At 37.4% G+C, this 15,944-nt stretch overlaps 1 protein-coding gene across 1 annotated transcript in view; it reads right to left on the reverse strand.

Annotated features, from left to right (window-relative positions):
• Dock4 (dedicator of cytokinesis 4) overlaps positions 1-15,944 on the reverse strand; it is a 433,388-nt gene that overhangs the window by 171,770 nt on the left and 245,674 nt on the right. The window contains exons 11-13 of the mRNA XM_033755915.1: positions 15,370-15,430; positions 11,460-11,592; positions 8,521-8,609 (exon numbers count right to left, since the gene is read on the reverse strand). Of these exons, the coding sequence (XP_033611806.1) occupies positions 8,521-8,609; positions 11,460-11,592; positions 15,370-15,430 (283 nt within the window). The remainder of the gene's footprint in view (positions 1-8,520; positions 8,610-11,459; positions 11,593-15,369; positions 15,431-15,944) is intronic.

Below are 15,944 nucleotides of genomic sequence, written 5' to 3' on the forward strand. Positions count from 1 at the left end.
AGCACAAACATGTGCTTAACAGGATCTCTGTCGTAAGGGCACTAATCCTATTTGAGAGCTTCCTCCTCACAATCTAGTTATATAACAAAGGTGCCTACCTTCTAATACTGTGATATTGAGAGTTAAGATGCCAACGTATGCATTTTGTGGGGGCACTAATATCCAGTTCAGTCTAGACAGTAACCTCTAGACTTCTCAGCTTGCCTCTCCCCAAGTAAAACCTGTACACTCTGAGAAAATTGGCATGAGGGAAACCCAGTGTTCCAATGTTCTCAGCCTATTGCATCTGGGCTACAATCTCTGTACTATAAATGAAGTGTGGCTAGACACATTTGCTAGGAATCCAGCCCCTGCAGCTCTAAACTCAAGGGGATTAGCAATACTAGCAGCCTGACCTCTCTTGGTGTGTTCCTTGATTGAGATCTGAGGGAAGAAGGGGCCTACCTCCCTGGTCACACTTGCCTGGAGCGCAGCTTCCGTTATGTTGAGCTAAGGTGCGCAGATGGGAGGACGGGGATTTTGGTCTAGTGAGTACCAACTTTGATCTAATGGGACGTTAGTCATCATTCTTTCTTCCCTGCCTATCTGTTCTTAGGAAAATTTTCACATTGTATTACTTTTTAAAATATGATTTTCACTGCTATGGTTTTAATTTGGCACAAGTTGCTCTAGGTTCTCATAGCACAATTTGGTAGTGAACACTAACAACACTACTTCTTGACAGTATTAGCATCATTTGTATATGCTTGGGAGGTAACGGCTAAGAGGAAAATACAACTGACAGGATTTCTAAGCCAGTTCTGCAAAAATATTGTGAAGTATCAACAAAACTTCGTGAATATGGTATTACTAGATTATTTTAGAAAATCACCTTTAATAGACTCTGTTCACTTATAAAATATTTTGGCTTCAATATTATTAAAGTCTCTTGTTTTGTTCTTGTTTGGGGGTATGAGGGGTTGAACCCAGGGACTGCACTGAGCTACATCCCCAGCCTTTAAAATTTTTTTTTTAATTTTGAGATAGGGTCATGCTAAGTTGCAGTTATCCAGTATAGGCACCAACTTGTGCTCTTCCTACCTCAGCCTCCCAGAGGATTAAGATTACTTTTCTTCTATGTATGTGATTTAAAAAATCATTTAAGTTTTACATCGTTGGGGGCCAGGGATTTAGCTCAGTGGTGCCACACCTCCCGCACAAGTGAAAGGTCCTGAGTTAGATCCCCAGTACTGGAAAAAATGCTGGCTGGATCTGTCAAGGTATTAATACAGGGAGGTCAGAGACAGGGTCTCAGGGTCTCTGGAGCAAAGCAAAGACAAGACGTACAGCTAGAAGGCAGTGTCAAGTAAGACAAAGCTGTTGGAAAATGAATCAATGGGGGGAAAGTGAGATTACTAAGAGATCAGAGTGCAGAAATGAGCCAGGTGAGGATAATGAAATCAGGGATAATAAGCTGAGAGCCATGAATGATGATGTGTTAATTATACAGCAGAACAGCCCACTTACTTAAAGCCTTTATGCTGCTGGGCCAGATGACCAAAAAGGGAGCTAACCCTCAATATGTTTCTACCACTTCATCCGGGTATTTTTTTCCAGATGTACTTTCAAAGTCAACTTAAAACAAAAACAAAGACTAAAAGGAAGACAACGAGAAAAGAAAGAAAAAAGGGGAGAAGGCAAGTAGCAAGAGAAAAAAACATTCTCCTTCCTCAATAGTTACACCTTGATTTCTGACTTTCAGGTTGTATTATTCAATTTGTGGATATACCTGTCAATATTTCCATAAACTAAACTCTTAAATAATGCGATTTTGGTGCCACTGAGGATAATTCACAGGGTCTGATAATAGGATCACTTTATGAGGATCACACCCTTGAGATCTTTAAAGTGGCTAGCTCTATCCACTGGGATGCAGACCTTACTATATTTAAAGGTCATAATGAGGATGAATTCTTATGATTATAACTGCTGGTCCATCATGTGCTTTCAACATTTTGGGAAGGCTTTCACATTTTCTATGAAAAAGTGGTTATCTGTGGTGGATTAACGAATAGTCAACTTGTTCTTTTTTCCCCCTTTAAAAGCAACTTGTAACGCCAGCTGAACTAAATCAGCATGGTCTGGGTATGGAAGGTCCACCTGAGGATTGCTGCCAAGAGCCATAAAAAAGAGAACTGGAGGGGAAGATCAGGAGCTGTTGATTTTCTGGGAGAAGCTTGCTATGGTTGGTTTTCTTGATGTGAACTGTTCTCTGAGGAGGAGCTTGGGGCCTTGCTGTCACTGGGAATGGCTGCCATTCTTGTCAAGGGAGCTCTGATCTTCACTGTGAGCAACACTTCCTAGCTCCAGTATAGATCCCTCCATCTGGTAGCACAAATCCTTCATCCCACCATGGGATCCACCACTGGCTTGCACCACTGGCCTTTGGGTGAGCATGACACATTGCAGAGGGCTCTAAGCTACTGGCTGGACCCTTGGGAGACACTGCCATAGGATCCAGACCCTTGGCTGGATTCTTTGGGCTTGTAGTGTGTGTTTAATCTCTTGCATTCTTCTGTATTTGACGTTTTGGGGTAAATATAATAAAATAATCCTATAAATTACGTGTCCTGTATTAAATGTATTCCCTTGCCAAAACCATTACAACTACAGTATCCCATGCCTAAGAGTTATAGAAAAAATAAGACCAGAACAATATGTAAGTCACTGAATATCAAAAGGAGAGACATAGAAGATATTTGGAATTACTTTTGTTGAATCTTTTTTTTTGGGGGGGTACCAGGGATCAAACTCAGGACTTGCACTTGCCAGGCAAGTGTTGCTCCATTTAGCTAAATCCCCATCCACTTTTGCTGAATCTTACTCAGAGAAGAAATTCACTGATTATGGATGAGGGCTACAGAAAAGTCCATCCAGATTTGGTAGAAGGTATAATTACAGGAGTGGATGCAACCATCCAGAGAGAATGTAACATTTTTTTTTACTAACAGTGAAACTGTTTTGAGTGAGGATCTTTCACTCAAAATTTTGTTCTTACTTTGATTTAGGATATCAACATTTCAATGGTACACACAGGATTATATCAAGGTTAAAAGGTTTTGTGCATTTGTTTATTTGTACTGTAATTATGATTCCTTATTTGTATCTTTTATGACACCAGGTACATGGGAATCCACTGGCAGAAGCTATTGTATAAAAATGCCTACGCAGGAAAGTGACAGTGCTTGGAAGGCGCTACCCTAAAATATGGCACCTGTGCATAGGGGATACCTTGGGAGGCATCATGTGCAGGAAGGTCCAGCTGACCTTCCCTGTTTTTTTCCCATAGATTATTAGACACTTATGGAAGAAGTGCCTTCCCTACAGCCAGAGGAAAAGAAGGTCCTTATCCAAAAATGAAGGGGTTTGAAGAGAGGAACCCCCAAGACAGACCCTGCACCATTACCCATTCCTGTTAGGTCATGAATTTTGCCCCTTAAATCTCACCATGGCTCCACATCGATCATCAAAACTACCATAAAATATGATGGTTTGACTGTCTCTCCAAATCTTCATTTCCTAATGAAGGCTTCCTTGTCACTTAAAACTTAAATAAATCTGTATGCTTTTCCCTTGCTAATCTTTTGTTATAAGAAGATCAATCACAAATGAATGAGTGAGGATGTAAAGATATTTTTCCTCTAATAGCATAAACAATTGTAATTCATCAATATTTAATTGAAATATTTGCATATTTTTATACCAAGCAAATTCCTAAACAGTATTCCTAAGATTACATCAAAATTAGGCAAAGATAATTCAAAAAATAATTTTAATCTTGAATCATTCATTACAATCTTTAACTTATAATTTGGTATCAGGATTTTTATTTTTAATACTGAATGTAGCTTTAAAAATATTGAGTATAATTTAGTATTATATTTTGAGCTACATTTTTTCTTCACTGTCATCAGAAGAGAACAGGTTGGCAAAAAAGGAAATTAAAAAGATAAGAACTGCAAACAATACATCCTGGCTTTTTATTATTGTAGGAGACAGTGAGGAAATTTTAATAAGGTCTGTAGATTAGATAATAGATAATAGTATTATATCAGTGCTAACTTCCTGATTTTGATAATTACATGGTGGTTATATTGCCATGTCTTGAAATAAATGTAGAGAGGCATTATGTCTGCAGTTTGCTTTCAAGCAGTTCAGGAAATGAAATGCACGTATGTCTGCATGTGAATAATGCATGTACACATATATGCATGCATGTGTACATATACATGTAAATACTCATATACATATGTGCAAGAATCAGAAGCACTGATATAATCCTTAGGAATTATACCAATTCAGCCATAGTGAATTAAATGTGTATATGTTGGGGGGCACAAAAATAAAGCACATATAAACTGTTAATCTTTTGAAAAGAATAATCTTTCACACTATTATTACAATTTTTCTGTAAGTAAAATGAGTTAAATATAAAAAATTTTAGAAGAATTTTAAAAAGAACATGTTTTAATAATTAGGAACATGCTATATTAAACAGTAACATGCTATATTTCTAGCCAATAGGTGGTGCCAATAAGTATTTCTTTTATTTTAATGCCAGGAGACCGCAAAGTTTCAAATGTAGTGTTCAAAAACCAGAGGCAATTAAAAAGCTTTAGTGTTCTAACATTTCTGTAATACTGAATTAAGTGAGGACATTGGTGTGTGTGGATAGGACACACCCACAAAATGCAACCTAACACTTCCAAAAGCTTCCCTCACCTCAGCTAAAAAAAAAAAAAATTGTACTTTTTATACTGAGCTAAACTGTTTTCCCTATATGCTACTTCAGCTCTGATCAAGGTCATTATTTTAACCTTCAGTGGGGATTTAAAAGTACAGTACAGGAACATAACCACATACATCTTACTAAGGCAGAAAGAAGATTTTAGAAATTTACATGGTTAGCAAGTATGATTTTTTGTAAGGTGCATGTCTAAACTATAGGAAATAATATTTCACAAATACACAGATGATATGAAAAGACATCTGGGGCATACTGAACCATTACATATGGTTTTTACACACTTTATGTCAATTGGGCCAGGGATTTGGCTCAGTGGTTCCATCACCCCACCTGCCTGGCAAGTGCGAGGATCTGAGTTCGATTTCTGGCACCAAAAAAAAAAAAAAGCAAAAACAAAAACATACTTTATGTTAATCTTTAGGAATGAATTCACCTAATTTCCCATTCCTAGAATTCAACTGCTATCAGCCAGAGGTGACATTTACAATAACCATGGGCTCAACAAACCTGACCAAGGCTCATTTTAATGAATACTTGGAGAATTTTAAATTCTCCAAATAGTGCTTTTGAATTTTAAAATTCCCAAACAGCACAACTTTGAAGATTCCAAATTACTCAACCTAATTAAATCTTTCTATAGCGTTATATTAATTCAATTATTTTTACCTTTAAAGTTAAATGGACCACTTACAATTTTCTCCCAGTATCTAAACTCAACAAAGATAGTGGTTTATGTACCTTTTCAGTATAAGTCTTTGGTCAGAGGAAAAATACCCAGTTAACTATATGAATGCTTTTATCTATTAAAGAGACAATATTACAACTCTAAGAGACAGAAGGACATCAATGAAGCATAAAAGGCCTGGAAATTGGCTGGTAGAACTTGTTTCAAAGTAATTTCAAAGTTATTCTTTCCTTCTTTTTTTAGTACCAATGACTAAGGAATCTCAGGAGGAAAGCAGGAAAAATGCTTTTTAAGAGTGAACTCAATTCTCTTGAAAATATTTGATTGTGCTGCTTCTATTTAATCAACAATTCTGTGTTCTAAGGAGAAAAACCATGGAAGTCAACATATTACTGTGAGAGCTGAACATTAGGCAGACCAATTTCCCACTTTAGTTTTTTACATTTGGGCTTCCTCTTCTACTTTTACCTAAGTCCCTGGAGCGCCTTGCTTCAATAATGAAGCCTGGAAACAGAATACAGATCCTGCCTGCTGGGCATGCAGCGCAGGGTCCTTGAGAAGGTGAACAGATCAATGTCCTACCAAGACTGAAGAGTAAAAACTTTGATGGGAAGTATAAGTTCTGCTTTAAAAGCTGTACTCTGAGTTTTCTCCCTCAGGAGCAGTATTACAGTGATGAGGCTTACGGCCGGGTATGTCTTGACTTGGAAGGGCTAGAAGAGATCAGGTAGAGATCAGAGGACTGAAAGGTATAGAGCTGCAGGTTACATAGGACTGGATGGGACTCAGGCTTGAAGGAGAAGGATGGAGAAAGGCTAAGGGCAGAAGAGCAGCAGAAACAGGTAAAATGAGCCATACCTTTGGCTGCCCAGGAGTCACAGTAGTATCAAGGTAGGCAGCAAAATGGGGATGGATACCACCAAAGGGAGAAGAAATCCTTCATAGAAAGCTGTATAATATAATGGTGTTTTTTACTTTTTTATAAAGGCAGTAGCAAGAACTTTTCATAAAAGTAAAAATGGCTATGAACAGAAAAAGGAAGGCTCAAGGAATAAGGTGATATGAGTCTCATTTTCTGGAAGGTTCTCACATAGGATTCCAGGAAGGGCACAGCGAGCTTGTTTGGGAGGCATAAGATGGGTTTGCAGGATAATGAACCCTTGCTGCCTATGTCCTGAGGCATGGATGTACTTTCCAGGATGCTGTCCCCCATAAGAATATCATGAATCACCAAGGGAATCAAGACTTTCTATTGGCTACACAAAGAAAGTAAAGAAAACCAAAATTACTTCTAATTAGGTAGTCTGTTTATCTCAGTATAGGCATAATGTTAATATTTTAACAAATATTAATGGTTTATTTTACATTCTTATCAGACCAAGTCTTCAAAACCTGGTGTTGAGGTCATAGTAACACAATCCCTCAACCCATGCTGCACTAGGCCACTGTCCAGCTCTCAACAGCCACATGTGGCGGGTGCCTACGAAGTCAGCAGCAAAAGTCTGGTGTGTGTTTAATGACCGAATAAAGGTCAGTGGGATCAAGAAACACCAAAGGGTTCAGAACAGAACTACTAGATTTGGTGGGAAGCCAATGAATTTAGCCACTAAATTTTTAAAATAGTAGTAGCTCTGCCATCTTACTGATGATGCACTTAAGTGAAACCATTTGGTCTACATACAGTTGGAACTATTATAATTCTTTCATAAGAAAAGAGAAGACAGGCACACACTGCAGTTTCCATGAAGTCTACTTATTACTTCATGTATTCCTCTCCCATTATCTTGTAGGGACTCTGCCTTCAATAGTGAGTGTTTCAATCTCTTGTTTATTTAATGGTAGATGTAAGATTCTGTCCAAAGCAAATGAAATCCAGATGCATCAAATAAATCCAACTTACTTCCCCAACTCTTGGGAGAGGGAGGAGAGAAGTGAGCTCATCACTCACTTCTGCTGGAAGGGCATGCATGCCGCAAGGGACTTATGGCTATCACTGAACTGAACCACAGAGCTGCTATCTGCAGCTATATTCTGTGGGCCTTTTGGCCTAGCAAGATGTACAAAAAGCTGGGAAAAAGGTGACCTGAGCTTAAATCTGGTTCTTGTAATTGCCAGGCAAGTTGGACTTGACACAAATATATATTCAAGGTTTTAAAATTTTTATTATTTATTTATGTTTGGTACCTGGGATGGAATTTGGGACCTTGCACTTGCGAGACAGGCGGTGGAACCACTGAGCTAAATTCCTGGCCCAAGGTGTTTTTTTAAAAAAATAACTCCTAAAAGACAATGCCTTCAATTGAAGGAATACTCATTTAAAGTGCCATTAGATCAATTAAAGCACATAACTGCATATTTGCTTCAATGTCAGTTTTAAGGGTACAGAGGATACAAATAATATTTAACAAGTTTTTGCTATTAATCAAATTTAAAGACATCATTATGCTAGATCATCTATATAGGCTATGTAATGTGATATATTCTATATGTTACTACTCTAACACGTATTATAAATATTACATACAACTTGCATGAAACTTATGTTCCAGTTCTTTTCTGAACAAGTGTGCACACATTTTCTCTGTGTAAGGTCCAACCAGCATCACTCTCGTAGTTGACTTCAAAATATAAACTGCATATTTGATACTCAGTAAAATAATGTCCCTTCTTACAGAGAACCGTAGAGAGTGAAGCATGCTCTTAGTGGTCTTTACTGACAGATTTCCATTTATCAAAGCTATTTCAGCCTAAAAGTCACAAGTGCCCAGCATGTTTGTCTTTTAATTTTTAGCTTTTGGTAAGGGTACTGCTGAGCAAATTCTGGTCCTCTGCTTTATTTCAAACCAGAACAAAATACATTTTTCACAAATATATGACACTCTGTCACTGCATGCAGAGACATACCATAGTATTTTAAAGACAGGCAGCAACGAGAGAGGAAAAAAACAAAACAAAACCAAACCAAGGGCGCACCATTTTCTTCTCTCACACAAATTTCTTCGGCCTGAAATAAAAGTGTGGAGAAATTCGGCCAGCTCCATATACTCACCCGCATTGGAGCCGGTCAGATTGTAGCGTGCATTCAGCTTCTTGATGATGTTCTCATGGATTTGGTACCACTCACTCTCTGTGTTGCACCTATGACAACATCACTCAGTCAAGCTTCAGTGATGTGTGACAGCAAGCAATGACCTTAACAGCACATCTGCTGCTTTTGTTATAACCTCTATAATGTTCTTCCCTAAATCTCCTTAGAATCCCAGAACTTACTGCATATGACTCCGTTTTAACAAAGTTGCCCAGATGAGCAGAAAGGCCCACGCTGATGTCTACTCACCTACCTTATAACAGAGCAGCCGAGAACAACTTATAGATTAAAAGTGGACCCAAAGAGAAAAAAAAAAAAAAAAATCTCACACAACAATGCATAAAGTGAAGCCTGTGTAGATAAGAACTCTCTAAGTAGATTTGAAATTTCATGATTAAATGAGCTATGTTCTTTAGTCCGGTTATTTACTTTCTCTGTGACTTGAGTTCTTCATGTGATACAGAGATTATATAGTAGAACAGTGATGGTGAACCTTTTAGAGCTTTCAATGATAACAAACCTCTAGCTACAGCACACAAGCTATAGGTTCGCCACCACTGTACTAGAACATTAAACATGAGCCTAGGATAATATCTTTCATGTAATAAACACTCAGTAAATATTATCTCAGTAGTAAGTAGTTTGTCTCTATCAAGATTACCAGCTTTGGCCAGCATGAAAACGTCACAAATTGAACAAAACAAATTTGATAGTCTCATTTTAGCAAAATACTGGCAGGATCTTCCATGGACACTAACGTACACTCAGATTTTTCATGTCTTGGAGAAATGGCATCTCTCTCCTTTTATTCTCATAGCTATCTGTACCTCTGTTAGCTCTTCTCATTTACTAGCTCACGTTATCTCTGTTTGCATGGTGTAGTTCACCTAGCAGATTATGAAGGTGCTTGAAGACTGGATCTGAGACTGGATGCTATCTGAGTCCTCCCGAGGACAATGACTAGTGACTTAACATGAGTGTATGGATGGACAGATGCCACAAATGCTCCTTCCTAAGAGTCCTAAGTATCAAGATTTTATATCTAATAAAACTAAATATTCCACCGTTCAAATTTCTTTTCCTGATGATTATGTCTGAGGCAAATAATGCACAATTACTAGGATATGTGTGTGTGTGTATTTTTTTTTTAACTTTATGACCTCAAGCTTTTCCAGGATGAACACAGTATAGGTTATTTTCAAACCAGTTAACAGTGGCATGATCAAACTGAACATAAAATCTTAAAAGTGTGGAAAATTAAGATGGAAGAAACCATCCCTCTTTTCTTGTTTTGAGCACCAAACTATAATTTATAACATTCTGACTCCAGTCTTCTTATTTCAGCCCAGTAGGGAAGGAAGAAAAATAGACTGCTTCCTATTAGTTAAATGACTTCAGAGATTATGCCTTTAATTTAAAAATTCCAAATAAAATCAGAGCTCCTAAAGTAGGTGACTGAAATATCTTCCAGTATCAGACAAGGTATTTGGCACTATTCTGTGAGTCCTAGATGGGGTAGGGAGTTGCTCATGTTAACATATAGAAATTTCTTCCAAATCGTTTCTAACAAGCAGTTTTCTACAGTATTTTACTATATTCAGTTTCTTCCTATTGCACAGTGACTATTTTGACTGGCCAGTATTCTGAAATGTAGTCACAGTTTGCTGAATTGGCATTTTTAAGGAATTTCTCTTCTAGGGAGAATTATAGAAAACTATATTTGATGCTTAAGAAAAAACAGACAATAAAATACCAAAAAAAGCAACATGCTCATAGTAAGCACACAGTGAATAAACGATGTTTTATGCCTGTCAGAAAGAGGATCACTATGGATGGAGGTCCAGTTACTGCAAATGAGGGGCTCCCGTGTAATAAGAGAGTAACAAGTTCGATTATCCATTAGTTTCAAGAAGTTTTCAAGTCTGAAGTCAAGGTCAAGGTTTAATCCTTCTTGATAGGGATAAAGTGAGTTCCCAGTCCTCATCCAGTCTATGGATAAATCTTTCTAAGTTATTAAATGTGTTGCAGAGGTCCCACGAGGTGGAGAGTAGATAAATCCATGAACTGTGCAAGAGTGGTGAAAAAGCACTTTGAAGTGTATGTACCATCGTCAGTAGTGTTACCATTACACATGAGAAAAATACTGGCATGTGGGAGAACTGTCAGCACAATCTCTGAAAGAAAGTAAATGACAAAAGCGATGTGCTCACGGAGGTGGTCAGTAATGTGGTCCTCAGGCCAGGAATGGGCTTGCTATGGTGGGGTGCTCACGATGGGTTGATACAAACCCGGACACTTTAAAAAAAATATTTAACTTAGAATTGGGGCCATATTAAGTGATTTTCTTAATAAAGTCTCATGGGTTAAACTGTGCCCCCCAAAAGGTAATGCTGAAGTCCTAATATTCAATATTCTAGAATATGACCTTATTTAGAAAAAGGGTTCTTTCAGAGGTACATGTTATAATAAGGTCACTGGGGAGAGCCTCAATCTGATGTGACTGTGTCCTTACAAAAGTAGAAATCTGGACACAGAGATATGTGGGATAAAAACATAATCACTTGAGCTTCCCTTTCCTGATTTATATTAACAATACAGTATTTCTTCTTTCCAAGAACAAATTGTCCAAAGGCAAATAAATGCTAGGTTTATAAATCCACTAGAGGGACTCTGGATGGCAAATCATCTACCTAATTGATAAATTGTTTGTATTCGCTGGCTCTTGATTTCACAATTGCTTTGACTGGCAAACAGTGACTTGTGGGCTCATTTGGAGCAAGTCAACAGATTACGGGGCTGAAAAATGTATAAACCTAAGTCATCCACTGTTCAATTATCTGCCCAGGTAGGATCCATACACGCTCATGCCCAGCCAGTCCCTCCCTGTGCAGGTGCCTTACATGTACACTTTCAGGACGAGGTCATCCTTCGTCTCCCCTGTTAGCAGATCAGCGATGCTGAGAACCGCACAGCCAAAGGGCCGCCGATACTGCACACTGCAGGCATTCTTTTTCTCTCCTGCGCCCATTCGACCTGTCCAATCAAACAGCAAGTATGACCCATGGAGACATTTGATTAGATGCATCTTAAATACAGCCACACAGAGCAATAAGGCAGGTCATACAAAATGTAACAGAGTCACGGGAAGGATGCAGGTTCAGCGCCACAGAAAACACTGTTTCAGTCCAGGACTCTAATCAATCTATAAGCACTAAGCTATGTGACCGTGTACAGCAGCTTACACCTTGGGCCTCAGTGCCATCTGCAGAACATGAAGATTGGACCCATCCCATGTTTGGGAACCTCCTTCCTACTCCAAGGATTCATGGAGGCATACCAAGAGCTTCACATCATTAAAGGCAGGGATGGTGCCCCTATTTCATTTTCTATTTAAAAATGAAGTCTATATTTCAAAATCTCACCTTTGAAAGGAAGCAACTGGAGATTTTCTAAATATACCAATAAGCACAGGTGATAAAATGAGCAGGCTCCTGCCTTACAGGACAGGTATTTCATAATTCAGTGGATCACTCATCTCTTCCGGGATCATTTTGACTGTTAGAAATTGTTTCAAGTCATATATTTTAAACTATGCTATGAATATATGATTTTAATTTGCTGTTGGAAAATTACTTAACATTGTATTATTTTGAAAACCAAAATCAGTAAGTATGCTATAGTTGAAACATATCATGTTAATATAGGGGCAATATCTGCAAATTTGTCTCAGATGCTTGTCAACAGATTCATAAATTGTTTCCATCTGAGCACATCAAGATGTCTGCAGCAGTGCCAAAATCCAATGTTGAATTGAATAATAAAAAAACAAAAGGATGGCAATATCCAACTTAGTTTTCCACTCAACACTGATAAAGGAAAACCGTTTCTGCAAAATGTCACTTTTAAGAAAATATTTACAAATAGCAGCCTAAAATCTTGTTAATTTATAGATAGAATCAAAACTTTAAAAATGAACAAAATAAATCAGATGCTTTTTAGATGTTGGAAATGTAAGAACATTAAACATTATATTTCTATGAGCTGGTGCTGTATTCTATGGCTAAATTTCAATCTACATAATTTTAATATAATTCCTCCCTGCAAAGCAACAATCTGAAATGTCATAGTTAAATTTAACAACAACAAAAAGTGGGGCCAGGGATTTAGCTCAGTGGTTCGGTGGCCTGCCTTGCAAGCACAAGGACCTGAATTTAATCCCTGGTACAAAAAAAAAAAAAAATTAATTTAACTATCTACCAACCATACCTTTATTTACAGAACTGATTTAAACAAATTTAAAACAATGGCCATTCATTAATTTTTTAAAAAAATGTTCTATTTATTTTGATTTTGAATGACTACAGATTGCATTAGGGTTAGATACATACTATAATCTTGATCGACATCACTATTTAAAGAACAATTTATCGTTGTTGTTGTTTTGTTTTGGTACCAGAGATCGAACTTGAGACCTTGCATTTGCAAGGCAGGCAGAAGAACCACTGAGCTAAATCCCCAACCCCTAAAGAACAATTTTTTAACTCTTTCCTTTGTACATCAAGATGACAAAGTGATTAGGAGTGTTGCTCTGAGAGTCGTTTGAGAAGACTCTCCAGCTAGTATGGTCACTCCAAGCCCTGTAAGACATGAAGCTACAGTTTCCTTTCCTGGCTCTGTGGGCACACAGCCTTGGATAATAAGGCTTTAGTCTAATTACTATACTAACAGCATGATCTGATGCCAGCCTTGGTATTCCCAAGTCTAGGATTAATAAAAATTCATAGTACTGGTCCAATTAATAGGAAAATTCTCTAAGAAGGATGGAACATGGGGAGGAGTGGGAAAAAATAAACTATTTAGCAACCAGCCAAAAGCCAAAATGGAAGTCATACACGTTGAAAGAATTGAGTAACTCAGGATGTACCAAGGAATATAAAACTATTTTTCTTTTTTTTTTTGCTGTTTTTTTCCAAATTTGGGCATTAATTCCCAGAACTGACACATTTTTGCTCCTGCTTTCAGCAGCCAGTGATGGTCACTGTGCCCTTACCCCAGTAAAGCAGGTACAAGGCACATTCTATAAAAAATAAGAAGTACCTGTCCCTGACAAATAACAGTCTTCCACTCCTTAATTTCACTGCTTCAAAGGAGCTGGCAAACTAAGTCTTAACCTTTCTTTTTTTTTTCTTTAATGTTTTACCTTAACCTCATTTCTCTTCAGTCTCAAAAATATCAAGTCAGTAAAATATGCCTAGTAAATTTCCTGCAACAATTTTTGGGAAGCATTCATTTGACCAAATCTAGGGGTGGTAGGTAATTTCTGGTTCAATATTCTGACAACTTAATGAGCATAAAAACCTTAGTAAAAAATATCACTAATGAAGTGCCATCTGGTTGAAAGGCAGCCCTGGGAAAGGTCAGAGTTCTGAGGTGGCTTCCTGGGTCACAGTGCCATGAGTGGAGGTCAGGGGCTGGAAGACAACATACTCTTCTGCATATTTATCACCCAAACGTATAGCTATAGTCTAGAAAGTTCTGGAAGCAAAAGTGGTTTTCATTTCCCCCAGTGCTGTAGGAGATTATACTACTGTTTTAACGTTTCCATGAAGATACACAAAACCACATTTTATATTACTAACTGGCATTACAAATTTGAATTAAAAAACAAAATTACATGATACAATGCACCCACCATCCTTAGAACAGGCAGAAGTGTTAGCTCAAGAGTACATGAAAGCTAGGCTCCAACTTTTCCAGTATTTTAAAATAGTTTTCTCATTTTTCTCACATACTCATTTATAAAAATAAAAAACAAAAAATTTATTTTTTAAATTTATTTCTCCTGTCCTTGAAATATAAGAATAACATTAAATGAAAATAGCTTTTCAGAACAGCATCTACGTGGGAACGACAACATATTTCATATTCTTTTTTATTTGTAATGTAGTTACTGTATGAATAAAAAAGACTATGAAACAAAGATTATCTTGCAGGACTGTGTAGAGAGCGATTAACTCCCTTGCAAAAATACTCCCATGCAAGTAATACAGCACAGTCAGTGAAAAACTGTGAACAAATTCCCAAGATCAACTGGTTAGTCATAGTAGAAAAATCATGTTGGCTATACTACTTCTCATTTCACATCGGTGCTCTGCTATAAAATGTTTGCTTTTAGAGCCAATTCATGTGGAAAATGAGGGAACATCGTCTGTTTCCACTGAATATGAAGAACACCAAAGAGTTTTCATCAAAACGCTAACAAATGCTACATTATATAAATGTTTTCCTGGTGACATCAAATTTGGGGAAAGACAGGATCAACCAAATTAGACATACATCTTTATTTTCCCCTGTACAACTTCGAGACCCTTAATAAGCTGATGATATAATACAAGATACAACATACGGTACTGGGTGCCTCACACCTCTTTTCTTATAGCATCTTTCGCTGCAATGCTCTGGTAGGGAACTCAGCACCTAAAAGTTTATTTAACGTGACCAGAAATTGAAACTTAAAAAGATGAATCCAAAATATCTGAATCAGACATGTTTAGGAGGTCCAGTAAAACAAAATGAAACCCAACAAACTCCTTAATGGCTCTTTCAATATAAGAGGCAAAATCTATTCCTACTGGGTAAAGAAGTATGCGAGGCTATGAAGGCAGAGAACAATTAACAAGCTCTGTGCTATTTAGAATTCAAATTTAGCTGCAGACAGCCAAAAACAAAATTCACAATAAAAATCTCAAAAAGTACCCACACAGAGACTTCGCATCTCGTTCCTAACACAGTGACCAGCGCTGTACCTACCAATTCGGATAATGTGCACAGTAATGTAGATGTCCTTTCTTAACTCGCTGCTACCCAGGTCCTACCAAAAAACAAAGCCTGGTTATTTTAGGAGTCATTATCTATACAACAGCACTTAGACAGCATACTATGTTATTTTCATAAATAAGAGAAGACAAAAGATGTACATGGACGTTCTTAATGCAATTTTTGTAACAGAAGCACATGATTCAAACTGTACTTTAAAAATATCAACGTTGTCAATTATTGTTAAGAAATATTTCAAAGGAAACACTGAGGTTGATTCAATCTCTCAATTCCTCATTCTTTAAACACTTCTGGACACATACTAACTATAAGGCGCCATGCTAAGCCCCAGCACGACTATACTTCGGTAATGGTACTACAGGGTCAATACTACACTAACAGAAGTATTAAACAGAGTATTAAAACCATATGCTGGGCCGGGGATTTAGCTCAGTGGTTCTGCTGCTTGCCTTGAAAGCACAAGGTCCTGAGTTTAATCCTCGGTATCAAACAAATACACAAAAAAAACATGCTAAAGGAAATAAAGTAACTGTGAATGGGTATTCAAC

Source organism: Fukomys damarensis, unplaced genomic scaffold (assembly GCF_012274545.1).
Source record: "Fukomys damarensis isolate Sample0158 unplaced genomic scaffold, DMR_v1.0_HiC HiC_scaffold_4, whole genome shotgun sequence".
Lineage (NCBI taxonomy): Eukaryota > Metazoa > Chordata > Mammalia > Rodentia > Bathyergidae > Fukomys > Fukomys damarensis.